Source organism: Columba livia, chromosome 15, assembly GCF_036013475.1.
Source record: "Columba livia isolate bColLiv1 breed racing homer chromosome 15, bColLiv1.pat.W.v2, whole genome shotgun sequence".
In the NCBI taxonomy this organism is placed as follows: Eukaryota; Metazoa; Chordata; class Aves; order Columbiformes; family Columbidae; genus Columba; species Columba livia.
This window is the reverse complement of record NC_088616.1, coordinates 4,445,664-4,472,111: the sequence shown is the minus strand read 5'-3', so window position 1 is coordinate 4,472,111 and position 26,448 is coordinate 4,445,664. Positions and strand designations below refer to the sequence as shown.

Here is a 26,448-nt window from a genome sequence, read left to right as displayed (position 1 = left end):
GCGCGCTCAGGGCGGAACGCGGGCGCGGCGCGGCCCCTGCCGGCCGCCGTCGTCGTGTCCACCGCGGTCCGTCCGCGCCAGCCAATGAGAGGCGGCTGCGGCCCCGGTTCCGGCGGCCGGGAGCGGAAGCGGCGGTGGCGATGCCGCTGCACCGGTTCCCGCCGCGGCTCTGGGCCGCCATGCGCCTGCGGGAGGGCATCTGTGCGCGGCTGCCGCAGCACTACCTGGACGCGCTGCAGGACGACACGCCGCCCACCCCCGTGCACTGGCGGCCGCTGGGGGTGCGCTACCGGCGGAACCCGCGCACCGGCGAGCGGGAGCGGGTGCAGGACGTGCCGGTGCCGGTGTATCTGCCGCCCGCTGCACACGAGGGGCTGTGGGGCGGCGAGGGCTGGATCCGCGGCTTCCGATACGCGCGCAACGACAAGGTGAGCGCTGCGGGCCTTCCGCACCCCCCGATGACCGGGAACCGCCCGCCCCGTGTCGTTAGTCATTAGTGGGTCTGGAAAGAACACTTAGCTAGGTATTGTGAACTGACAGTCATGCGAAACGGAATTAGCAAGCGTCTTCTTTGGTATGTGTTCTGTTAAGTGAGAACAACCGACGGTAGGACAAGGGGTAACGGATTCAAACTGGAACACAGGAGGTTCCACTTAAAGATGAGAAGAAACTTGTTCCTGGTGAGGGTGGCAGAGCCTGGCCCAGGCTGCCCAGGGAGGTTGTGGAGTCTCCTTCTGTGCAGACATTCCAACCCGCCTGGACACCTTCCTGTGTAACCTCATCTGGGTGTTCCTGCTCCATGGGGGGATTGCACTGGATGAGCTTTCCAGGTCCCTTCCAACCCTGACACTCTGGGGTTCTGTGGATAGTGAAGAAGGAACATAGCAAACAATTATTCAGCGAATACAATAGGCTCAGGCGGTATGTCTCAGCAAAGCAAATTTTTAATAACGATATTGTAAGACCGGGTGTTCTACCTAAAGGTAGGCACACATAATAGGGCAAAAAGCCCCTGCTTATATCCCCAAAAAATCCGGGCCGCAGTTTCCCTCCCCTGTTCCCTGTTGGTTGGGTACTGCAGGGTTTACAGACGCGTACAATACCCTTCCCCTTATCAGTCTATTTAGGATATGGATTCCTGGAACTTTGGCTGCACTTCCCCCTAAATTAACTTGTAAATACAGGTACCGGTATGTATACAGATACCCGTATATACTCTGGGAAGAGACTGTGTTTTACATTAAAGATTCATAGCCCGATGTCTCTCGGTCCTTCCCCCTGCTGGGGTCAGGCGCCAGGTCCTCAGTTATGTAAAAACAACAGTTCTTTGTTGAACATTCCTTACAGGATCATATTTTTCAGTCTGCTTGGGAGACTTTTAGCCGTTGGTCCATGCAAAATTTCACAACAGACAGTAGCTACATGAATTATTTAACATATTTCATTTTAGCTTAAATATCTATTCGCTATTAAGACACAGGGTGTTTCAAAAAGATGGACCCAACTTGAAATGACGACTGTTTTGAAATTGGGTCCATCTTTTTTAAACACCCTGTATATCTTCAATAAGAGACTTCTCAATCAGAATTCATATTTTTTCCTGATACAGTGGCTACAAATCTAGTGGGAATCTGTGCCAGACCGTGTTTTTCCCTCCTGAGTAGGCCATGTGTGATGTGTAAGCTACTCAGTGACTCAGTTTGATATAGCAGTATAACCTATATATACACTCAATTAGTATGCCACATATCACAGCCTAATATATTTATCATTCACAAAAATGACCGAGATGCACACCCCTAAAAATGCATGATTCAGTGCTCTTATTTAGGAAATGGCATTAAGTCAGTCGTCAAACTCTGTGTGCTTCTGTTTCACTAAATACAAAGCTTGCTTTAAAAAAGGATGCGTGTCTCCCAAAGAAAGAGCTAAAAATAGTTGACATTTTGAACTTAACCCTGTCCTGGATTTGGATAGCTGGTGATTTGTAAGACTCATGTTTGATTATTAGAAGATAAATTCATAGGGCTCCTCCGTGTCCCGGGCCCCCCGGCCCCTGGGGCGGGCGCTCAGGGCCGCTCTCTGCCCAGCTCTCCACCCGGCTGCCCAAAACGTGGAAGCCGCAGCTGTTCGAGCGACAGTTCTACAGCGAGATCCTGGACGCCACGCTCACCATCACCGTCACCATGCGCACCCTGGACCTCATCGACCAAGCCTACGGCTTCGACTTCTACATCCTCAAGGTCAGGCCCCACGCTTGGGGGCTGGCGGGTGTCTGCTGCGGTTCGTGTGTCAGCGCAGGGCTAAAGCTTTGAGCCGTAGCATGGAAGGTGCTGGTCTCTTCTCCCAAGTGATAGGATGAGAGGAAGTGGCCTCAAGTTGTGCCAGGGGAGGTTTAGATTATATATTAGGAAGATTTTTGTCACAGAAAGGGTTGTGAAGCACTGGAACAGGCTGCCCAGGTGGAGTCACCATCCTTGGGGGTGTTTAAAAAATGTTTAGATGAGGTTTTTAAGGAACATGGTTTAGTGCCCGAGTTAGAGTATGGTTGGACTCAATGATCTTAAGGGTCTCCTCCATCCAAAATAATTCTATGACTGAAGCCCTAAGAGTTAAAGATCAGAAGTATGATCAAATTAGCTCCAGAACAAATCCAAAGGATCTTTTGCTTTTTATGATCTGCATCCTGAGAGGCTGTATAGTGTGTGGATAAACCACCAGTGTTGTCTATATGGTAGTAAACTCACACGTTCTCCAGCAGCTGGTCTCTTGGTGCATTTTAACATCAGACTCTTTCTCCAGACTCCAAAAGCCGATATGTGCTCGAAGCTTGGGATGGATTTGAAGCGAACGATGCTGCTGCGACTTGCACGGCGGGATCCTAAACTGCATCCTGATGACCCCGCCAGAAGAGAGGCAATCTATAACAAGTATCAGGTGGGTGCCTGCCCTGCAGTCCCTGCCCTCCTGTCTGCAGTGATGTTTGCTAGTTGTCCAGGCTGGTAACACCCCAATCACCCCATCACAGCACCAAACAGTGTTAATGCTCCTGTGTTAAGGGTTAAGGGTATGGGCAAAGAAGATCTAAACATCGTTTGTCAAGTTTTTCATGTCCCTCTGTGGGCCGCTAATTTCTGTACTGATCACTTAGGGTGGCAAAATCCTCTACTTTTGCTGCGAGCACAGCCAGCGAGGGTCTGCAATAAGCTCTGGTAGGAGGTGGCACTGCCAAGAGCAGTGAGAATTTGTGCTGACACCGCAGCAAGGAGCCCAGGCTGCCTGTGTGCAGGGTGGTTTTGTGCGGCTGGTGATAGTTTTCAGCACAGAAGCACCAGCAGCATCCACGGCCCATGGATTGGTGCTAAGAAACAGCCCCAGAACCACACAAAGGAGAGACAGGACTGATCAGAGGAAGCAGGACCCTTGCACGGGGAAAGAGGAGAAGTGGATTTTGGTTGCCAGAAATGAGGGAACAGTGTTTTAAGATTTGTCCATAATAACATTCTTAGTGGATTGCACGTTTGTGTGAGTTGAGCATAGAGAGGATTTGCGTCTTAGTCACCTGGAAGGACTGTACCACCTGCCCCTTCTTCTATCACAGGAGTTTGCGATCCCAGAAGAGGAAGCTGAATGGGTTGGCTTGAGTTTAGAAGAAGCAATAGAAAAACAGAGGCTACTAGAAAAAAAGGTGAGTTCCTGAGGCTGTGCTTGGCACCCAGGTACCTTAGCTGTGTTGGGCTGCAGGTCCAGCTCATCTTCTGAGCAGCCTGAGCTCTCCTGAGCAATGGAAATTGTGCTCCGAAACTCCTGAGCAGCCTCATGAGCCCAGTTAAACTTGGGTGCCCAAAACAAGGGGCTGAATTTAAGCAGATTGTAAAACCAGATCCCCCAATCCAGAGAGAGATATATAGGACGATGGCTCATAACTCCTGCCCTGTTGCATGAGCATCTTTGGTTTGTTCTGCTGTACTTCTTGTGCTTTGAGACACACAGACACAAGCCCAGGGCTCAGTGGGTTTGTGACCCTCTGTCGCTTGTCGCTGCAGCTTGCTTTTTAGAAGCAATCTGCAGAGGAGGGTGCACCGGAGAGCTGCTGGTGGGGGTAAAGGGCTTCCTGGGGTGGTGGGGTCTCTTGGTGACATTTTCCCCAGATCTGTTGGCTCCTGTTGTGGCTGCAGCAGAGGCGGAGGTTGGGGACACTGAGTGCAGGGGGTGGTGCTGCGCCCCAAACCCTGCAGGCCCCAGCTTCTGCAAGGGGCAAGTTCTCCCAACGTGCTTCAGTACAGCTCTGATTGAGGGCGATGTGAGGAGGGAAGCAAGTTTTTTTAGAGGAAAATGGATCCCTGGGAGCTGCTGATGATTCTCATCTGCGGACAGGACTGGGAGAGCTGCTGAACATCCCCCACAGGTGCCTGTCATCTTTGGGGCAGGGTCCCAGAGCTGAGCATCAGCTGTTTCTGGAGGAGCAGCACAGCAGGTTGTCTTGTTCTGCCACTGAAAAAACCCTGGCACATCTTCCTCCGGTTTTAGTTGTTACTGCTTCTGCAGCACTGGCTCCCTGGGCTCACTGTTACATTTCACCACTTGCTGCTGCTGCTCAGGTTCACTCATTTTAAGTGGTTTACCCTCTGCTTTGTTTCAGGACCCTGTCCCACTCTTTAAAGTGTATGCTGAAGAGCTCGTCAACCAACTGAAAGAACAGGAGCTGCAGAAGCAGCAGAAGTAGAAACCTTTGGAGTAAAACCCCTGCTGCAGATCAGGCTGTAGGGTTCAGCAAGTTCTGCCTGAACCACGCTGTGTGGAAGGGGCCACATGAAGAGCGTTCCCAGGAGCATGTTGCAGTTACTGGGATCTAATGACAGTCTAAGTTCAGTGAGCAACTGCTCCCGTGGGCCAAGGAAAGAATTTCTGTCCTGTGGCCTCTGGAAGCATTCTCGTAAGACTGACTTCATGTGGTTCTTCTGCCTGTGCAAGGAGTTGGCTGCTGTCGAGGGCTTGATCATGATACAAAATGAAATATGCATTTTGGGAATATCAGTAAACTTTTCTCTGATACTCATTGCTCGGTAGTGTTTTATAACACGGGCTGTGATATGTGGTGGTGTAACTTTGATCGGTGACCAGCCCCCATCTTCAGAGACAGTTGTGCCCCAAAAGCGTGACCCCAAACCCTGGCCTCTAGCAGGGCTGCCAGCAGGTGGGGCTGAGCTCCCCACCCAGCAGTTCACTCTGACCCCTTGGCTTCCAGTGCTGTTTCTGTTGGAAGCTGGTGATTTTAAAATCTCTCGTTTTGTAAAACTGTAGTTGATGTGGGTGTTCAAGCCTTTGCCCCTGTCTGGCATGAAGGGACTGAAAAGCACTTGCCAGAATTCCACACCAGTGCACAGTGCTGTGTGTCACTGATGGCGTCTGTGACATTCGTGGTCCTGCAGAGGGTTTCTGGCTGGATAAAAAGCAACTTCTGCCTTTCCCCTCAGCTCTGAGGTGAGGGATGAGAGCAGAGCTTGCAGGGTGGACTTCATGTGAGCTGTGTTGTCACCCCAGGAAGAAACTTTGCCTTCACCTTGCCTTGGGATGAGACACATTCCCCCTCTCTAGCAGGTGTATGGTCTCAGTTTCTGAGCCATAGGACCCATGATGAGAGAGAAACTGGGCTTGTAGGGCAGTGTGTGGCTGGTCCCCTCTGCACTGGGGTGGAACAGGACCACAGGGAGCAGAAATTTCCAGTGACGTAATGTCTGCCTTGAGGCTTTGGAGGAGAAGCACTGCGGAGGCAGCTGCTGGATGGGCACGGGGCCTCGGTAGGGCTGTGTGAGGTGGCTGGGGATGAGGGAAGTGCTTGAGGTGAACGTGACCTAAATGCCATTTCATGAGGACCAGACTTCGCTGCTGCTTTTTTGTGCCAGGGAACATGTTGGAGCCCTCGCAAGGGGTGTTGGAGCCACTGGGCGAGCATGACACAGCTGTGCAGACCCATGCTGGCTGTTGGGGGCTGCAGGACTGGGGCTGTGCTGTCTGTGTGGGAGCAGGAGGCTCGGCACTGCAGGGGACAGGTTGGGTGGCAAAAGCTGGCGTGTTTCCAGCCTGCCTGCGTGTCTCAGCTTTGGCAAGTCCAGGTTCTCAAGAGCAAACTGGCACAGAAGGTTGCATTTGCCTAATTAATGATTTTGTAGCTAGGCCAGCACAATGACATTTGCTTATCTTCTCTCTCTTCTGCAACTGAGCTGAGTGGGAAGCTGCTGCCCAGCTCCTCAGGGACCCTGACACTCTGCCCTCGTTAGAGATAATTAGCTGGGACAAGCTCCTTGTTTGACAGCTCCACTCATCATTAGGGCTAGCGCAGCTCATGCATTTTAATGCAGCTCTGAGCAAAGCTCCAGACTGTGGCTCCGTCCAGGCCCCCTCCATGGCTTTACTGGAACGTGCTGGTGCAGGACTGGCCCCTGGGGCCCAGTGTGGCTGCAGCAGAGCGTGGCTGGCGCCTGCCTGGACCCTCCCAGCCCTGCGGTGGTCCCTGTGTGTCTCACAGCTCCTCGGGGCTGAGGGGCTGTTCGGGATGGCTGAGGGGGCAGTTGTCAACTCCTGCTCTGTACTTGGGGCAAGTAGGTTTTAGTTATGAAAAGTTATCTGCCAGTTGTGTGGTGCTGGTGCTCGCGGGGAGAGCTTGGGCTGTGCATCCTCCCAGCTGCGCTGCTGCTGTTATCTGTCCTTGAAGTTGTCTCCGTTCCTCAGCACTGCTCATCATGTGTGCCCATTCTGCAGGATCTGACACCCTTGAAAGGTTTGGTGGGTGCTGAGGGGCAGTGGGAGCTTTTGTCCACACCTGGGAGAGAGCTCCGGTCCCACTGGGGTTTGGGGCACTGTGTGCAATAGGAGCTGCAGGAGCTTCCCCATCAGGAAGCGTCTGGGTACATGGTTAATCCTGACTCTGGAGTGGGAACCCTCCAATCCCTCACCTGCCTTCACTCTGAAACGCTCACCTTGCTCCTGCCCCTACAGCCATGCTGGATGTGACTGGGACCCCCACCTCATGGACACACACCCCTGGAGATACTCTCCTGACCTGAGGAAAGCTGGAAACTGCTTGTGGACCAGGGATGCTGCAGCTTCAGGGAAAACAAAGTCCGCAGTTGCACAGCCGCAGCCATGCAGGGCTGGCTTCTCCTCCTGCTCAGCAGTGTAGCGAATGTCTCAAGGTGGAGAGGGAGCCTCTGGGCAGCATTTGGGGCAGTTTGGGCAACAATGTCCTCAGCCAGGTTGCCTTGAGGAGGTGGAGGAATAGCTCAGGGGCCGGTGTCAGAGCTGGCCTGGGTTTATGCCTGGTTTTGTGCAGCTCTGACCACAGATGGAGAGCTTGATTCCGTGTGTGTGGTGGCGATGGTGGTTTCCATATGTCGAGGTGGGCTCAGTTTGGCAGGTATCAGGTTCCTTCACTGCCGGAACACAGGGAACTGGAGGAGCTGGTCATCTGCCACAACAGCATGTTCCCAGTAAACCACAGATGCCACAAACCTGTGGGTGCAAATCGGGTGCTGTCAGCTCAAAGCTGCCAATCTGCCCTGGACAGGGACAGGGCCTGGCGGCTGAGCACAGCTCAGACCCGAGCACCCCCTTGGGTTCCAGCAAAGGTCACCAGGCTCTGTCTGTGCTCAACAGCAGCCACCATGAGGATCCCGAGCACCATTGCAGCTTGTGAGGACGTGACAGCCACCCACAAGCTGCCAGGGAGCCCTCCCCAGGGTCACCTTGAGTTTGGCAGCGTAAGATAAGGCTGGGGTAGCAGCAGAGAGTGCTGAGAAGGGGAAATGATGAAAAATGATCTCAGCAAGACAGCAACAAAACGAAAAATTGTGAGGAGAACTGGCAGGGCAAGGTTTGTGCCGATCTGTCAATACAAGACGGCTGCTTGCTGGAGTCCAAAGCACAGAATCACCTGTTTTATTCTCCTGCACAGGGACTGCAGCCAGCGCTGGGAGGACTTCTGATGGGGCAGGAGAATAGGGCTCGTCACCCAAACCCCACCGCAGTGCTCTGTCTGAGTCCCCTGCTCGGCATCGCAGATGAGCACTGCCTCAGTCTCTCCTACAGCCACGGGGTGAGCTGGACCGAGGATGCTGGACCAGGGCAGATGGGGCATGGGTGGGCGTGTGGTGTTACCTCCATCCACAGCTCCTGCACGTCATGGGCTCAGATTGGGGTCCTTGGCCATGGGAGGAAGGGCTGGGGGTGCGAGGGGCAGCAGTGCTAGTGGTAGACTGGCCACAGGCACCTCTGCCTGGCTGGACTCTGCTGTCCGTGCACATCTCCATCACATGCATTTACCAGGCAGCCATCGCCATGGAAACGCTGAAAATGGTGCTGTTTCAAGCCAGTTAGAGCACTCTGGCAAACGCAGAAAATGGCATTTCTGAAATGGGAGGAGGGCTTCGCTTGCAGGGCCTCCAGGTACCTTGGGATGCGGCCGCTCTGAGAAGGTCCTTGCAAGACCTGCTGTCCCCTGGGATGCACGTCCCAAGCTGGGGTGAAGGTGGTGGAGAGAGTATGTGAACATGTCTTGAGACCCAGGTGGACCTTCCCAGCGGGGTCTCACCTGCCCAGCAGGGACATGGGTTAAGTTGAGGTACCTGTCCTCGCTTTAGAGGAGACATCCAACTGCCCTTGTATCTGTGTGTCGACTCTTTTTATTCCTTAGGATGTTGTCCATCAACTTCTGATGCTGATTGAGGACCCGAGCTGAGTTAAATGCATGGATTTAGGTTTCAAGTGGTGGAAAGTCTTTACGCCTAATGTCAAGCCTTGCTTTCAGCTCTGGGAATCAAGCCTTGTCATGCTCTGTCTCTCACAGCAAGGCTTTGCTGTACCTGGTATTTCCTCCTCTTTCTCACATTGTAAACTCTCGGTCTGTTTGACATTGAGCTTCAGGCCTTACCTGTGGCCTTTTCTTTTTGCAACAGTTCTCCACCACTGTTTTTGAAGCAGGGGACTGGAACTGGGCACCAGGACCAAAAGTTGGGGAAAATCTCCTTGAGTGCTGGTGCTGGGCTAGCAGGGTCCTGCCCAGCCTGGCAGTGCTGGGATGTGCAGAGCTGGGACCTACCAAAGTGCAGAGGTAGGAAGTCACTCATGTGCAGCCCTGCTTATCCTGCTCAAGTCCCCCTCTCCTCCCTGAATGCTGTGCTCCTCTTGCCTGCTGTCTGTTTTCCCTTGTTTTCTGCATGATCCACTGCAGAAAAAAGAGAATTAGGGCCTTTACAGAGTTCTGGGGAAGATACTCATGTTGTAAAGCTGGTGCAGCTGCTCTCTGTAGGGAGGCATGAGATGGTGGGTCCCTTGCGGAGGGGCCAGGAGGTCCTGGGTGGCAGGAGGGGACAGCAGCACTGGGGGGACAGGGCAAGAGGGTGGTGAGACTCTGGCAGGGGAGCTGGGGTGGCGGGCACAGGCCGTGGGTGTGTGTGGCTAAAGCCGTGATGGTGTGTGGCTAAAGCTGTGCTGGCTCAGGAGCCAGAGATCTGGAGAGTTACCATGGGAACCGCCGGAGGATGCTCGGGAGGGCAGTGCGGCTCTGGCAGCACCGGCACAGCCCCACAGCCGCGGTGCCTGTGCCCAAGTCCCAGCCGTGAGCACAGGCAGAAGGTCCCGGTGCTGGGAGCGGAGCCAGGTGGAACCCCAGCCCACAGGTACCCAGAGAGGCACCAGCTTGTTGGCAGTAGAAAGGCAGCAATCCTCTCTCGGACAAGCCCCAAAGCACTTCATGGAGAAGGTGCCTTTAAAATAGAGAAAGTGCAAGTGCGAGAGCAGCCACAGGCATGATGGGAGCATGGTGGGACCTGCAGTCAGACAGCAGTGCTGGGCTGTGCCGGGGCTCCCAGCTCCGCTCCTGAACCGCCCTGTGCCGGACACCGGCTCCTGGACCAAAGGCTCTAAAGCCAGAGCTGTAATGCCATCCCTGGGGTGGCTGCATGGTACAGCCCCGCTCGCTGCTCCAGGCACCAGCCAGCCCCTTTCCCCATCAGCCCATAGGTTGCTGCTGGCACTTTCCAAGTTGGCTGCGCTTAGGGGACAGGTCATCCCTGTACAAGTCATCTCAGTTTCCCAGAGAGGGTTTATTTACCCAGGTGCCTACAAATGGTGCTTTCAGGAGCATCTCTGCTGATGTTGTGGTACAGCCATCAGATTAGTGGCCCGCCCTTTCCTGCCTTTCCCTGTCGTATGTGAAAGGAAAATTGTTAATGCATTTGCCAGGCCCCAAATTGCCCTTTCTGTGAGGTAGGGCTGTTTGAGGGTCAGCAGGTTCGTCTCCTAGTTTCTTCAGAAGCTCTGGAGATGCCTCCTGGCCTCACGGCTCCTTGCTGTTCCATCCTCGGCTGTTTCCATGTTGTTGTCTATGGCCACCCCTGTCTTCTACGCTCCCCAGTATGCAGGGTGGGAATCCCCCAGTCCTCCCACTGAAGCAAGGAGCTTGCACGGTGTCTCCCAGTGCTTCTCCTGCAGCTGCCCTGATGGACTTGTCCCTTGGGCTGGCTGTGAGGGTGGATGGGAACATGACCTTGGTTTCCTCTCAAGCCCAACCCACTCCTCTCTCACCCTGCTGCCCATGAGCTCTCTGTTTTCCCAGGATGCCTCCAGCCCTTAGATTCTTCCTAAGACCTTTTTTCCCCCATTTTCCTGGAATTTCTGTTTGGTGCCAGCTGTGGCTGGTGAGGACAGAAGTGCTGTGTGTGTGTCCCGGTGGTAAGCCTGGGCTGGGCACCCCTGTGCTGTTTTCTGGCTGCAGCATCCATCCCAGGACCATGAGGATGGAGCTGGAGCCGCACTCCTGCCTGCGGGACCCACCTGGCCACGAGCACGAATTGTGATCCACGCTTACAGGTCTGGCGACAAGACCTGCGCATATCGCTCTGCCTGTCATCATTAAACACCCTCCAGGAGTGACGAGAAGCTCTGTGCCTCGCAGACCCAGCACGGAGTGGCTCAGCCTGAAGGCAGCGGGGCAGAGCAGGTGCCTCGGCATCCCGGCCTCGAGGGATGAGCATGGCTGGGGCCAGAGGTACGAGCTGCCCCATCCTAGCCAGCACTGATGCCGGGTCCCGCAGAGCTGGGGAAAGGGCCGGCTGAGCCGGGCAGCGCTGGTGCTTGGGCAGGAACCCCGCACGCTTTGGCCATGAATCACCAATGGAAGTGGTGGGGAAGAAGGACGGGGGCAATGAAGGACCATTTGAGCCCATCCTCGCTCTGCTTATGAACCGGTGTGAAATCCCTGCGAAAGGCAGAAGCAGCGGTTGGCGGCAAGAGCCCACTGCGGTCAGACCTGTGCATCCATGGGGTGTCGTGCATCCCCACTCAGCGCTGCTCCTGGAGGAGGATGATGGTGAGGGCTGCGTGACAGTGCAGCAAAGTCCTGGCATCGAGGCATTGTGCAGTGGCCGTGGTGGGAAAAGGCTGGCCAGGAGGGGGGCACTGCTTTCCGCAACAGCCTTCAAAGAGTTTTCCTTAAGTGTTGCTGTTCCTTAGGGCTTCCTTCTCCAATAAAAAATAAAAAAATTTTAAAAAAGAGAAAAAAAGGCGATGAGGTAGAGCAATCTCTTGGTGCGGGATGAAAGCGGCCTGTCTTGACTATTTACCCAGCAATTATAAGTAAATCGGTGGTGCCTAACGGGGCCGGTTGCCATAGTGACAATGGGATGGAAGGACCAGCATTTGGTCCTGGCCGCAGCCAATCAGGCTGGGAAGCCCAAGCTGCAATATAAAGTAAAGATTCCCATCTTCCAGCCACGCACTTGCCAAGAAAGGGAAATAGGTTCAAGAGTCTGGGGAAAAAAAGTGCTCCGGCCGGCGGCAAGCGGGGCGGCTGCTCCCGTCATGGCGGACTGCGAACGCCCGGGCAGGTGAGAAATCCCAACTCTCCCCATCTCCCCGCTTATTGTTCTCCCGCGCCGCGGTCCCCTCCGCCGCCCCACCCCACCCACGCCGCCGCCCCGACCCCTTCGCCCCGGCACCCACAATGAAACCCCCCTTCGGGCAGGAGACAAAGAGAGGCGGGTGGAGAAAGGCTCCACCATTCTCCCCAAATTGCTATCGTAGGCCTTTCACATCAAATTTCGCAAAGCAGCTTCATCAAAGGCCCCCGGCTGAGAGGCGCGAGCCCCATATTCCTGCCCCCCCACACCGCCCCGGCAGGTCTGGGGTGGTGCGGTGATCCCACACAAAGTCAGTGCCGCTCCAGAAGTGAATTTGAAAAAAAAAATTAAAAAAAAAAGAAAAATAGGGAAGATGGAGATAAAAAGAAACGCAAGCAAGAAAGAGCGGCGCCTAAATTGCTCGTCGTCTCCCCATCTCATTACTGGCGACTTCTGAGCACAGATATTTCCAAAGGCTGCTATGAAAGACTTGTGAGTGGGGCCCCCCCGGATGAGATCAAAGCCCAAGGCCGGGACGCCAGGGTGTGCCGGAGGAGGGGGCGAGTGGCGGCGGCACCGCAGGATGGCGGGGGGAGCCTTCCTCCCCTGCTGCCGCTGCCCTCCATGTTTCCCAGTGTCGCTGCTGCTGCTGCTGCCCGACCCATCTTGCAATGGAGACCAGAGACAGCGGCCGGAGCCCAACGGCTGAAACCCAGACGAGCAAACTCCATCGGCTCACAGTTCCACAACTCTCCTAAAATTCATGATTGATAAAGAAGCTTATTCCAGCCAGGACCTCTCCGGACACCTCGAATTGCAGATGAGTGGGCGGCTTCCCCATGGCTTGAGCCCGTTCCTTGGATCTCCTCCTTCCCTGCGCCACGGCATGGCGAGCCTGGGGAGCACCGGCAGAAGGGCCGAGGACAAAGGCAGGAGGACAGAAGTTGTGCCACTTTCCCTTCCCGCTGCCTCCCTTCAAGTACGGGCTGCTTGCTTCTGCTCGGCAACAAATTCGGCTCCAGGCAGCGTTCCCACCACCGTCACCACCGGCAGACGGGCGCCCCATCGGCAGCACGGAAAGCAAACTCACAGATGGTAAAATAAGAGAGTCGTGTAGGGTTCAAAGAGACCTTCTATGTCAATTGTTATATTATTAGGTAAACTCTAAGAAGAAAATCTTTTAATCCACTGTGGCTAATCCAGTCCACTTTTGTTGGCCAGGACATATTCAGCATCAACAAAAGGCTCTGGCCGACGGACACCGGCATACATAATGTATTTATAACTGCGGGAGCCGGCTCGGCAGCAGAAAGAGCCACTGCTTGGGCCAGCAGTGGGGGCCGGGGTGGAGGATTTGCCTGACTTTTATCAGTTTTATTTTCATTTCAAAGATCTCGGCTGATATTTGCGCTGTGCCGCTTACCAGAGGGAGCACAAAGAGGGCAGGGACGTTCCTGGCTCCGGAAAGCCCCCAAACCCCACTAGGAGCCTGCTGGGACCCCGCCAGGACCCCATTGGGACCCCGCTGGGACCCTCACTCCTCACCTTGCCCCTGGGGCCGGGCCAGTGCCGGGCTGGTGGTGGCAAAGAGGGCTGCGAGGGCAGGTTTGTCCTGTGCCTGGTTCAGAGATGATGGTTCCCATGGGGAGCTGGCAGCTGGGCTGGTTTCCCCCCAAAATGGCCATGTCAGACTGGCAGGGTCCCCTGGGATTTACACTGGGATTTACCCTGGGAAGCTGCCATTGCCTCAGCATGGGGCGAATCACCTTCCCGCAAGGACATGGGACACAAGCGATTCAGGGACAGAGCTGCCCGCCCTGCAAAAGGCCAACGCCAAGGAGGTGGAGAGCAGCGTGTGGGTAGACCTTGTCCTCCAAACCTGAAGAAGAGACTGGAGCTGAAGAACCTGAAAAAGCAAATATAAACCAACACTGGCAAAGGACAGGTGGGACATAAGTGGGGACAACATGGCCACAGCCTGGCTGATGTGGATGGTCAGGCAGGAGGAGGTGGGAACTAGCGAGAACATGCTGAGACGGATTGAGGTGGCAGCCATGAGCTGCCACTTGTAGATGCTGGAGGTGAGAAGGGGACACCAGCTGCCCAGCTCCTTTGGGCATCAGGTACAGCCTGTCTTGAGCAACAGGTTCCCCCTGGGCAGGGCCCATGTCTGATCCACAGTAAGCCAGGCTGGATCCACGGTCTGAGCCGGAGATTGAAAACAGCTGTTAAATGCTCGGCTGGACGGGCACTGGTGGCCATGGGATGAGGATGGGACTGAGCCAACAGAGACCTCTGCAGAGCAAGGGTGTCCAGTGGGAGTAAGCTCATGGTCCTCCCAGGATGTCATTGAGTCAAAAACGTCTTTATTCCCACCATGGGTTGCTCAGTGTTGTCCAAGGCCAGTGGCTCAGGTGTGGCCATGAGGATCTTCAGTGAGACCATGGAAAGGAGACACAGCGATGGAGGGCTCAAAAGGACTTGTTTCACAGGGCGTTCAGCCTTTGAAGTGGTGCTAACACAGTGCTGACAGGAACAAGTGACCCAGGGAGGAAACAACCCCTGAGGGATTTGGTTGTTACTGCAAGCTTTTTCACTTTCAACGCACTCACAGGTACTTGAGAGTCCTCCAGAACTACGGTCTTCCTAGGATATTGTTAAATTGGCCAATGCTCAGAAGCTTCTGCAGAGCGATTAAGCACAAACCTGTGAGTCACTGGCCCTGGACAGTCCATCCTGAGACCTGCCAAGGAACAGGGGTCAGGGATGTGGGTGCCACCCATGAAAGCAGCCGCCATCCCAAAGGCTGAAGTGTAACGGAGCTCACTGAGCATTGCTGCACAGCCCAGCCCAGCTCTGACCGTTGCTGAGGCATCCCCAAAACTCCTGGCTGCTCTGCATGGCCCATCCAGAGGTTTGCACAGCACAGGAGCTGCCAGGGCAGATGGACACAAAAGGAGCACAAACCACCTGGGAGACAGAGGATGAGAATTCAGGCTAAATCATCCGTTTTCCTCAGGCAGAAGCTGAATATCAGGGGCTGCAGAGGAGCCAGGCTCTGGGCAGCTGTCATATGTGAGACTGAGCTAAACGGTCCAAGTTAAAGTTGTTCAGCATTAGAGATCTGAAAATCTCTCTCCACTGGGAAAAGGGAGCCAAGGACCTGGGCAGGCACCTCTGCTCCACATCCCACTCCAGGAGAAGGCTCAGGTGGGCTGGGATGGCTCACAGCATGGGCTGGGGTGTCAGGGGACGGCTGCCCACAAGATGATCATCTCCAGACCATGGGCACTCACCCCACCTCATGACCCTGGGAGGGTCAGAGAAGTGTGGGAAGGCTAATCAAAGTCCATGTCAAGCTCTTCTGTGGGACATGGTCTCCACGACATGTCCTTGGCACACTGGGGAAGCTGCTGCCACAGGAAGATGCTAAATCCAAGGTCTGGCAAGGTTTGGTGTTGCACATTCACTGCCACATGATTTCTTGTGCTTTGGCCAGTTGTAACTATAAAGGGTCAGGACAAAACACCATATGAGGTCAGATTTGCTCATATCTGCCAGCCATGGGTTCTCCTGAAGCTATGCTGGCCAGCATTTGTCCTTTGAAGGACTTTCGGCAGAGGACATGCATTAATAAAAGAAGGCCCAGCAGAAGAGTCCAAGTGGGGAATGTATCCTCTGGGAGAAGAACAGGAGAGCCCAGCACCCTGAGCTCAGACAGGCCGAGCCTGCAGGGACCAAACTGCTGTCTGCTCCCACCATGGTGGAGAAGAGCTGCGTAGGCTGAAGGACACAGCTAGCATGAGCAGCTCGTGTGAAATGGCTGCAGGTGGGCAGGCTGGACACAAGAAGGTGGCTCCAGCCCTGCAGAGCCATGGGAGTGGCAGTGGCCTCTGTGTCCTGATGAGGACAGGGGCCAAAGGGCTGGGAAGCAGTACCACTTTGTGGAAGATGTCCCAAAGCTTGGTGCCTGGGACACAGTAAAGCTTGAGACATCTGTCCAGCCTGATGCTTATGTCTCCAATGAGTAGTTCTTGCTATCTCCTCCCCAGGGAAGGAGAGGGCTGTGGGATGCTCATGGTCAATAGCTCACATCTCCTGCTGCTCCTGGCCATCCTCTCCTGGAGAGGACTTGGCTCTGCTGTGGTTCACCTGCCCACCTGGGCACAGGAAGGGATTTTAGGTGAGAAGCAGCCTGGGGTTCCACAGCCAGGGAAGAGAGATACCAAGTGGTGGGCAGGAGCAGAAAGGGGCCACTGACAGTCCCAAAAGTGCTGGCAGACAGGGATGGCAAATCTCATGGCTGACATCCAGTGTCAAGGGTGGGTTTGCCTTGGCTGTGGAGCAAGTCTTGGACCCCTCCAAAGACAGAGACCCCCCACTCTTTCTCCGAGTTTCCTCGCACAGTGAATGATTTTGTGAGCAATTTCTTCAGTTCTGTGTCAGGATGAGACCAATGCTGTCCACATCTGTTCACTTGATGCCAGAAAGCCTTGAGATGAGTCAACACCATGATGATCTCCTGGGCTGGGTTTGTGCTGGGGCAGCTAAAGCAGCAGAAGATTTTGGAAACTCTTCCATAAGTGTGTGAATAAATAGCACTGAGCATCCCAGCTCGTCAGCTGTGGCTCAGCACAGCATCGTTTTGACAACAAGGAGCAGAAGAGCCTGCACACCCATGCAGCATCCTCCCACTGCCCCAGCACAGGTCGGTGTCCCCAGCCTGTCTGCAGATGTCCAGCCCCAGCAGGGATGGTGCAGCAGGAGGGCCTCCTCATCATCACAGCTCTGTGTGGTTTTGCTCTCCTCTGCAGAAGGAAGCAGGCGAACCCCAGGGTCACTGCTGGGCTGGGGCCAGCATCTTGGCTCAGCTGGTCAGGACCTCAGCTGGTGTCCATCAGTACAGAACCTTCCTGGTGCTGTTCCTAGGATCTCACCCCCACCATGGAAGAGGAACCTTACAGAGAAACCTCCTTTCCCAGAGGTGGTGCAGCCCTCAGGCAGGTCACTGGGCTGGAGGGGCTCCAGGACCTGCCCGTACTGAGCCCTGGCTGCCCTGTTTGGGTGCTGGTGACACAGCAGCATGGGGGTCCTGTCCACTGTCTCAGTTGGGAGGGTTGGCCATGGCTGGGGAGATGGGTGCTCTGAGGACAGGCCATCTCACGGGGAGATGCCAAAGGAGGGCAACCCTCACCTGGGGCTGGAGGTTTAGCAGGTGCTGCTGGGGAGTGGGAGGTCGGGAAAGGGATGGGGGAGGCTGGAGTTGCAGGTGTTGCAAGGGATCCCAGAGGGCTGTGGCTGTGTTACCAGAGATCTGAAAGAGTGGGGGGCTCCCAGGAGTGCCCTGCCATGCCTAGGGGTCCCCCAGAGAGGGCTAGCTTGTCCCTGGCCCAGAGCAGACCTGGGCCCTTGGTGCAGCATGTGGTGCTGGAGAAGAGCCCAGCGAGGGCTGTGGTTGGCAGGCTGTGACCTCCCGGATGGTGGGCAGCCACCAGGAGCCCATTACCAGCAACTAGGTGCTGCAAATGACTTCCATGGCTGGCTGCTGGCCTGCCTGGCCACCTGGAGCCAGCACTTCTCCAGGGCACAGCATCTCCCCCAGGAGCATCTGGGACATCTAATGCCCTGTCTGAGAAGCATGAGACAGTGAGGAAAGCCACTCTGCAGGAGAAATAAAGTGTGAAAATGCCACGGGACTTCCCTCAGCTGCTCCCAATGTGACCACAAGGATCCTTTGCTGTAGCCTGGGTCTGGCTGGGTTTTGTAACCTGAGCAAACCAGCCACAACTTCAGCTGCTGTTGTCACTTCATGGGCTGGGAGCTCTCCTGGAGGACAATAGTGAGTTGAGACCTAAACTGCACCTGTCAGGTACGTGTGCAGGTAAAATTATTTCCAGAGCTTGTCCTGGGTGCACAAGTGTTTGAGACGTTCTCACAAGCCTCACTGTACCCAGCAAAGCTGACCATAAACCCAGGGGCTGCTAGCTGGACTCACAATAAACCAAAATTGTGATAGAGAACTTGCTGACCATCGTCCACATCTCTGGGAAGAACCTCGTCAAAGCAGATGCACCATGGGTGAGCCTCATCCCAGGCAAGAACCGAAAAACCAGCAGCATGCATCCAACTGGCCACAAACGGGGCATCAGATGTTGGCCAAAATGTGGTCAACAGACCTTACTTATCACAAAATTTCCTGCAAGCAGAGCTGACTTTCCAGGATGGGCAAGCCAGGAGTGTGAGGACAAGCACTTGCTCTCCAAGCTGGACTGCTGATAAAGATCATATCAGAACACTCTGCAAGGCTGTAGGACAGACATCAAGGCATCACTGAGCCACATCTAAGCCAGTAGGTCTTGCCCAGTGTTGCAAAACAGATCTGCAAGACAGAGCAGCTGATATTTCCAGCAGCGCTCTTGCCATCAGCCTTGCCTTACCTCCTGGTAACCAGCTGGTTGGGACCACGCATGGCTGGATAAAGGAGACCTGCCTCTCCTGCCAGGATCAACTGCATCAAATTAGCAGGGGCTGCTCTGGGACAACTTTGCAGGCAGGGCCCAGGTGTCTCAACATGGCCATCCATGATGTGAGCTGGACCCTACATTCCCCCCTGGGGACAATGCCCACTGCACACTCACCTTGTCCCATCCTGCCACGGGGACACCCCAGCAACAGCTGTGGAGGGCAAGTGAGCGATGCCCCGGGGCAGGTGGGTGAGTCCTGGGTCTGCAGTGGGGCTTGAGGACCAGGGACAGGGATGTCCCCCTGACACCACTGCTCATTCTCACCCCAGCTCTGTAAGGTGGGACCATTTCTGTAGCAATAACAGCTCCAGAGCCCCCGCACTCAGGGACAGGACAGTCCCAGTGTAGCTCAGGGCACAGCAGAGTCTGTTCCAGACATCTCCATCTCATGGAGGGCCAAGATATGAAGTGTGTCCTTCAGGACCATGGGAGTAGGATCCTGTCCTTCAAGCAGGGACTGGTGGGTGTCCCCACCTGGCCTGGCGCCCCTGTGGGCATCTCCTGGGCAGGGTGGTCCCAGCAGGGACGAGCTGACATCTTTTCTCTCTGCAGAGTGGTCCTGCTGGGACATGTGTGGACGGCGTCCCACCCCCGGCCCCCAGAGAGGAGCGGCGAGCCCGGTGGTCAGCAGCATGGAGAGGGAGACTTGCGGGGTGCAGGCCCAGGGCAGGCCACAAAGGTGGGTGCGGGAAGGTGTGTGGGGTGGGACATCACCAGGGGGTGTTCACCTTCACCAGCTGGGGATGGAGAGAATCAGGCATTGGCAATGGGGGCTGAGTGTGTGTGCTTTGGCTTTTGGCAGAGAAGATTGATCAAACACAGGGGAGTTGTGGGGGGCTTGGATGTGTCAAGGGTCAGGAAAGGCTCTCTTTGCTCTGCTGGCCATGGGCAACTCTTCATCAAGAGTGGCAGGGGGCCCAGGTAGAGGACCAAGGGGACACCGATGTCCTGGCACCCATCTCGTTTCATACACTCCTCTCCCACCCTGCAGCCCCAAGCAGCAGCATTGGCTCCTTAGCTGGGCTGGGGCAGATGCTGCATCCTCACCACTTGGCACGGACAGGCTCTGTGGTCAACTACTGCACACTCCCACCCTGAGTGAGGTCCCAGAAGCAGCTAGATCCCTGCCAGGTGATTTCAAGGTTTAAGGACTTGAATTTCAACCTTAGATCTCATTTGTAGCCTGTGTCCCGTAGCTCTTACCGCAGATTTTATGCAACCCCTAGAGCATCATTGGACAGTTCATCAATTACAGATGATTTTCTAGGAGATTGTACCTGCCCAAAGAAATTGTCACCGTGTGAGAGAAATAGCTGACCGGTTATTGATGGCAGCCATCAAGCTTGTGTCAGTGGAGAGTAATGACAGATAATCCACACCATGTGCTGCTGTGTGGGGACTGTGTTTCCAGACCTGAGCAAAAACTGGGAGAAGGAAATTTCTAGGGAGAAGTCTGGGAACAGAGGTTATCTGGGCAGCCAGTACAGAAGGGTGAGAAGTGAGGAGGAGGATGGGGAAAGCTTTGACCAAAAATTCCAGTTCTGAGCTCAAAACATGTTTTGGCATCACCAGAGGTGGGAGCTGGGGATGGTCTTGAGGGCTGGTGGCAGGAGGGTCACAGGGCACTTGGGTGATCAGCTTATCTGCAGCAGCCTCCCAAGGCACAGCCTGGGCTCATCTGTAATCTTTTTTTTTGGAGAAACACCAGGTCTGGGGGCTCTGTAATCTGACAGGGGAAGTCAAGGCAGAGTTGGAGGAGGGAGGGTGATGGCAGGGCAGGCACAAGGGGCAAAACCGAGCGGGGATGCTCCTGGGGCTGAAGGCAGAGCAGGACCCTGGGGAGAACAGGCCAGGGTGTGGGATGCTGCATGGGCTCTGGATAACATGTGGGGGCTTCCCTCTGCCCTATGAGCACCTGCACCACCAGGGCAAACACTGGCAGCTGCAAAACCCATTACAGACTGCTGCCTGAGGTGGCCCAGAACCTCCTGCCTTTACATTCCTAGGAGGAAGCCATGCCTGCTGGAGTTTTTCTTGGTTTTTATATGAATAGTAAAACCTTTGCCCCATACACCTGCTCCAGCCCTGTACCTGGGACAGGGGAGGCCTGGAGACTCCTGGTGTACCCTGGGGATTTGCAAGTGAGCACCCACATGGCAATAGGAGTGATCTGGGAAGCTGGGATGATGTTGCTGGAGGGGAAGGACCTGAGGACCCAGAGCAGCCAAGCCCGCAGCCTTCCCACCTGTCCGGAGCTGCAGGCTCAGGTGTGGCCTATACAGAAGAGCAGCATCTGAGCAAAAAGGCATAAGCTTGGTGTCCAAATGGGGCTTCACCCTCTTTGCCCAGCATTGGAGGCAAATCCCAGGCAAACTGACAAATTTGGGTACATTTGCCTCTTTTGAGGTGGGGAATCTGAAGCAGGAGGTACATCAAGCTGCCCATGGGACCTGCACCACAGGGATGTGGAAAGTGGGTCCTGCTGCTCCATGGATGCTGTGGGGGCTGACATTGCCAGGGTGGAGAGATATCTTTAGACCAGTGTCTCCCGCAAGAAGAGATGCTGTGAGGGTTGTGACCAGCATCAGTTGCCTCAGCTCTTGCCCCCAGCCCCTGGCACAGCTGCCCACGGGCATCTTCACTGCCTGGGCCAGGCCATGCTCCATCCCTTCCAACCCAGCGGGGCAGGAGCTGCCTTCAGCACCCTTGGCCCCTCCTCTGCTTTGCTCTCCTGCCATCTGTGCCCTGTGGCTCCACTCGCTCGTCACCCCTGCGGCAGTGCCACTGGGCTGCAGTGCCTCATGCCAGCTGGGCTCTTCTGGGTGCCCTCGGTTCCTGGTGCCACAACGCCAGTACTTTTATTTTGACTGCTAACATTTTCTTTCTCCCGTTCTGCAAGCGTTATCTTGCCAGCAGTCCACGAGAGAGCTGTCAGCCTCCCCTTCCACCCTGCGACTTTTTTTTCTTGGCAGCCCTTTCTGCTGTTGCTGCTCATGTAGCCAAACCCCGGTTCCTGCCTCGGAAATGAGGGTGCTCCAGGCATGAGGCAGCATGCACCTCTCTGAGGGCGAGCTGCCCTTTGCCTCCACCAACAATCAGTGTAGCACCTCATACTTCAGAGTATTTCTATTTGTCCTCCAGTTTCAAAAAATTTTTTCAATGAAACCGAAATTCTGGCAGCACTCATGACCTTCCAGGGTCCTTTGAAATTACAGCCAAAGGTTGAACAGCACCATCTAGTGCGCTTCACCCAGAAACTGCCTGCGCCAGAGGGACACCAGTTCTCACCCACCCACCTCTATGCTGCTGGAAGGGCACGCTGGATGCTAACAGCCCACCAGCCAGCAAACATCAGCACCTGCGCAGGCTCACCTTGCTTTGGGGAAACCATTGAGTCACCACAAAGAAGAGAATTAATTTGAGATTAATATTGTCAGTGCTGAAGCTGAAAACAGCACTTGCAGCCTCTGTAGAGGTGATACTGGAAGGCTTGCAGCTCCCAAGCCAACCTGCCAGGGAACTGGTGGTGCTAACAGAAAACATCCCTTTGCAGCTCTGAGAGGGGAGAGGGAAGGGCTTGAAACCAGCATCTGAGAATCACATTGTGCAAGTGTTGTGTGCACAGGGTTGGGCTGCTTGGACATGGCCCCAGACCCTTTAGACAAAAGGCTGAGAGCAGTTCTTCTGTCACTAGTGTTTGCTGGCTCTTTCAGGCAGAGATGAGTGTGCATCAGGAGCTGGGATGTGTTACAGCATCCCGGGCTTGCTCGAGGGCCAGAAAATGGTGAGGCATTGGGAGGGCCAGGCATCACCCTGTGGGGAATTCACCTCTCTTGCTGCCCCAGGCCCAGCCTGGCCCCAAGGAACAGTAAGCAAAGCTGGTTACAGGAATGGACAGAAGCATAGGGGACATGCCAAGCTCCCCCACTTCAGCCACCTGCCTCCTGGTGCACCAAAACTCATCGCCCCCACCCCTCAGTTTCCCCCTTGCCACGAAGAAATCTGGCTCCGGTTTCTCATGTGAACTCAATTCAGGCCACGAAATCTTGCTGGGCCTTTCTCTGGGAGATGAAAAGCTCTCTAATACCTGATTGTCTCTCACCAGTGAAATTGCTTAAGCGCTATAATCGAGGCATCTCTGGGACTCCTTTGAACCAGCTGAGGAGGCTGCAGTTCTCAGGCATCCCCCTGCAAGGCAGGGGTCAGTAGTAACTCTTCTCCACCTTCTCTCTAATTTCTCAGCATCCTTTCTGAAACGCAGATGCTGGGAATCCTTCTGCTGTAGCATCCAGCCCAGTCTCAGCCAGGACATTCCCCAAGGGGACCCTGCTGCTCCCACTGTCCCTCCTGCCTCCTAAGCTCCCTCCGAATTTGTCCGTGCGGGTTCCCAGCAGAATGGCCCTGTGCTCAGAGGAGGGATCCTTTTGCAGCTGCTCACATTCAACCACATTTTATTTGCCTGGGACTCAGCTTCTGAAGTTTTCTACAGCTGTCTTGACCTCGTCCGTGTCTGCTGCCCCTCTCATTTCCCTGGCCCCAGCATTTTTCTCAGCAGGGCCTTTTAATCTATTTCTGGACCATTGATGGAAATGCTGAATAGCATTGGGCTTCCCATCCAACCCCCGGACACCCACTGAGAGCTCTCCCTTTCTGCAGGGATTCCCCATTGATGGCTGTCGGTTTGCCAGCTCCCAGTCCCTTGAAGGTGTCTCTCTTGATGTTGTATTGTGCTAATTTTTAATCAGAATACTATATGGATTAAGTCACATGCCTGAATGGAGTCCAGGTCTATTATTTCTATGCCATAACCTTTATCAGCCAAACTTGTAATCTCTTCAAAGGATGACATCAGAGTTTGACAAGAGCTATTTTCCAGAAACTAGGCTGATTGCATTAATTATATTCCCATCCTTTAATTCTTTACCAGCTGAATCCCACATCAGCTTTTCTATTATTGTGCCCAAGATCAGTGTTGCACTGCTACATGTAAATCAGCTCTGAGCATCGTTCACATGAAAGAGCTCGAGGAGCGGCTCCGTGCTGCTGGGCTCTGCGCCGGGGCAGGAAGGGAAGCGCCGCTGCCCAGCGTGGACTTCTGTGCAGTTCAGAGAGCGGGGGAAAAGTGTTGTACGTTTCTGAAAGTGCTCACGGAAACAGGCACACACTGTAGAATAATTGCGTCAGAAACAATCTCTATCAGAAATCAGAGTAATTTCTGATTTTTAGAGAACTGTCTTAGGGCTTGTTTGCATGTTCAAGCTTTTGGGATGGTACCTAGGGGTCTGCCTGGCTCAGTCCCAGGGCTCCAAGCATATCGTCACTTTCCAAGGAAGAATAAGGCTTTGCATTTCCCCATCACGCCACTCTCATTTGGTGTCTGCATCTGGTAACTCCCTTTTTCTTCCTGCGATGTCCCACATCGCTCCAGGCCAGCACTGCAGGCACAGTGTGGGGTACCCTGCCTGGCCAGAAGCTCCATCCCGGGGTACAACACGCTCCCCACCGCCCTTCTCGGGAGTCTCCATGTTGTTGGACCCATTTCATTCCATAGAGTGCCACCTCTTGGCGAGTCTCCTTATTTCTCCCCGCCGCAGAATTGCCCGGCTCAGAGGTGCAGGACACACGCTGCGGTTTCTAAGCCAGCTCCAGCTCTTGGTGGAGGCAAGAGCGGCTGGGGAAGCAGGCACTGCGCTCCTCCGCCCCCGGTGCGCGGTTGCTCCTGGGCAGAGCTCGGCTGCAGAGGTTGTCGTTCGACCCTGGACGGAGCAGGGGAGACTGGCGGCGGCTTTGAAGGTGGCTGCGTTTTCAGTGCCGAGCCCGGGCCCTGGAGGTCTGCAGAGCGAGACCCTCTGCCGGGGATGCTCGAGGGAGCTCTGCGGGTTCCTCTAGGCCAGAACCAGACGGAGCCCTGGAGCAGCTCAGCCCTTGAGGAGGCGCCAGCGCAGACAGAGCCCTGCTGGGCGCCCAGCGCCCTGCCCGGACCTTCGGCCATGTGCCCGGGGCTCCAGGCCTCTTCGGGAGGGGACCTCCGTGCGCCCCCCGCCTGCCCGGCAGTGAGCGCAGGGCTGCGGGCCCCGCTAGTCCCCCGGCCTGCCCGGCAGTGAGCGCAGGGCTGCAGGCACCGCTGGCCCCCCGGCCTGCCCGGCAGTGAGCGCAGGGCTGCAGGCACCGCTGGCCCCCCGGCCTGCCCGGCCGCCGCCGTCCTCGGGCCCCGTGTGCCCAGCGCCGCCTCCCCCGGGCCGGCCCCGCTCCGCCCCCGAGCCGGCTGCCGGCGCGGGCTGCCGGGCCCGCAGTACCGGCCGGGGGCGCGGGGGGCGCGGCTGAGCCGCTCTCCCCGGCGCTGGGAGGCAGCGGCGCAGGCGGAGCGGAGCGGTGCGGGGCTCGTTGCTGCTCTCTCCCTGTCGCCGCCACAAGCCAGCGGCCGCGGCCATGGGCGTCCCGGGCCGCCCGCTTTGTGCCGCCGCCGCCCCGCCGCCGCCCGCCGCCCCGGGCCGCCGCTGCTGAGCCGCATGGGCTCAGCCGCCGCCGCCGCTGCTGCTCCGTGCGGGTGAGTGAGTGAGCGGGGAGGCGGCCCCGAGCCCAGGCCCTGCGCCGAGGCCGCGCCGGAGGCCGCCGCCGGGCGGGAGGCGCGGGGCCGCGCCGGGCGCCGCCGAGCCGGCGCTAGGCCGCCCTGGGCGCGGGGGGCGGGCGCCTGCCGGCCGCCACGGGCCGGGCCGCGCCGCGGAGGGCGAGCGGGGCTGGGGGCGGCGGCGGCGAGGGGCCCGCCCGGGTCGCTTCCCCCGAAGTTGCCCGGGGGCGGCGAGGGGCCCCGCGCGACGCCCTGTCAGCGCCGGGGCTGCCCGCGGAGCCCGCCCCGGCCCGGCGCCTCCCGCGGGGCAACTTGGGGCGTCGGGGGCTCGGCCGGGCCGGGGGTTTGGCTGCTGCTGCCGTGGGCCGTGAGGCGGAGGGTCCCGCTCCGCGGAGAGCAGCGGCCGGCGCCGCCGTCCCTCGGCCGGGCGCTTGGCTCGTCCCCCCGGCTCTCGGCGCGCACCCCGCGGGGCTCCCCCCGGCCGGGAGAGCAGCGAGCGCCGCCTCGCCGCAACAATGACCGACATGGCTGTGGGGCAGCTGCCCCGGGGGTCCCCAGCGCCCGGGCTGGGGTAACCGGGCACTCTCACCGGGGACACGGGGGCGAGTCCAGGGCTCGCATTCATAACGGGGGTGAAAGCGACCTAAAAACGCAGCGTGGTGCGAAAAATCCAGCCCCGTTGTGTGCCGGGGCAGCGGCTGCGAGCTCCGGGTGGCTCGGTCGAGGTGCGAGGGCGGCGTTCGGCCCGGGTCGGGCACACGGGGCCCGGCCCTGCTCACCGCCTGCCCCCGGTCTCCCTGGGGTTATTTAGTGATGTGCAGGGGGGCTGTAAGGACAGGGACAGTGTAGGCGATTGTTCTTGGTTCAACGGGGGTGAGAGAATGGGGGGAAATGGCAAAGCATCCCAAAGATATGTTTGTTGGGGTGGGGCGAGCTTTGAGAGCGGGGCCAAGCTAAAATTTGTCTTTCCTGGTGTGTTTTCCCGTACAATTGAGTTTATCCAGTGCAAGGAGTAATTTGTCAGACAGTTGGTGCTCTGCAGCACTTGCGGCTTTGAGGCTGATGCCATTCTGCAAAACAATACTTTTGCTACTGCCTTTAAATGATGAAGTTACCTTGTCGAGCAGCAGAAGTAGCAACCAACTCAGGCATTGCCTTCCTCTGCCTTCCCCTCCTTCCCCACACCTTCCATCCTCCATGTTGATTCGTTGCTTTTCTTCAAAAACATTATACTTGATCAGATTTCTTTCCTGAGGTGGTTTTCTCATCTTCCTTCCATGACCTGAAATTTTCCCAGACTCGTAGCATGCAGTGTTGTTAGTGTAAATGAACCTTTTCTCAATGGCCTGTCTACAAAAGCCGTTGCCAGTACTGAGATCCTGTGCTAACGTGCGCATCTGAAGCAAGAATGTAGTCCAGATACCCAAAATATTAGGGTCAATAATGCATCTGGATTCCC

At 56.1% G+C, this 26,448-nt stretch overlaps 2 protein-coding genes across 4 annotated transcripts in view; both read left to right on the top strand.

Annotated features, from left to right (window-relative positions):
- Window positions 1-79: 79 nt before the first annotated feature.
- Window positions 80-5,059, top strand: MRPL28 (mitochondrial ribosomal protein L28). The gene is made up of 5 exons (XM_005508506.3): window positions 80-428; window positions 2,091-2,243; window positions 2,803-2,937; window positions 3,602-3,688; window positions 4,643-5,059. The coding sequence occupies exons 1-5, from the start codon at window positions 141-143 to the stop codon at window positions 4,724-4,726; spliced, it is 747 nt and encodes a 248-aa protein (XP_005508563.2). The 5' UTR covers window positions 80-140; the 3' UTR covers window positions 4,727-5,059.
- Window positions 5,060-11,674: 6,615 nt separating this feature from the next.
- Window positions 11,675-26,448, top strand: part of AXIN1 (axin 1) — an 83,218-nt gene continuing 68,444 nt past the window's right edge. For 2 of the 3 annotated variants that reach the window (XM_065030711.1, XM_065030709.1), the window contains exon 1: window positions 24,829-24,968. The gene's annotated coding sequence lies outside the window, so the exon portion shown is untranslated. Of the gene's footprint in view, window positions 11,886-18,973; window positions 19,101-24,828; window positions 24,969-26,448 lie in introns of those variants that run through there. The other variant, XM_065030710.1, reaches the window with a different exon arrangement.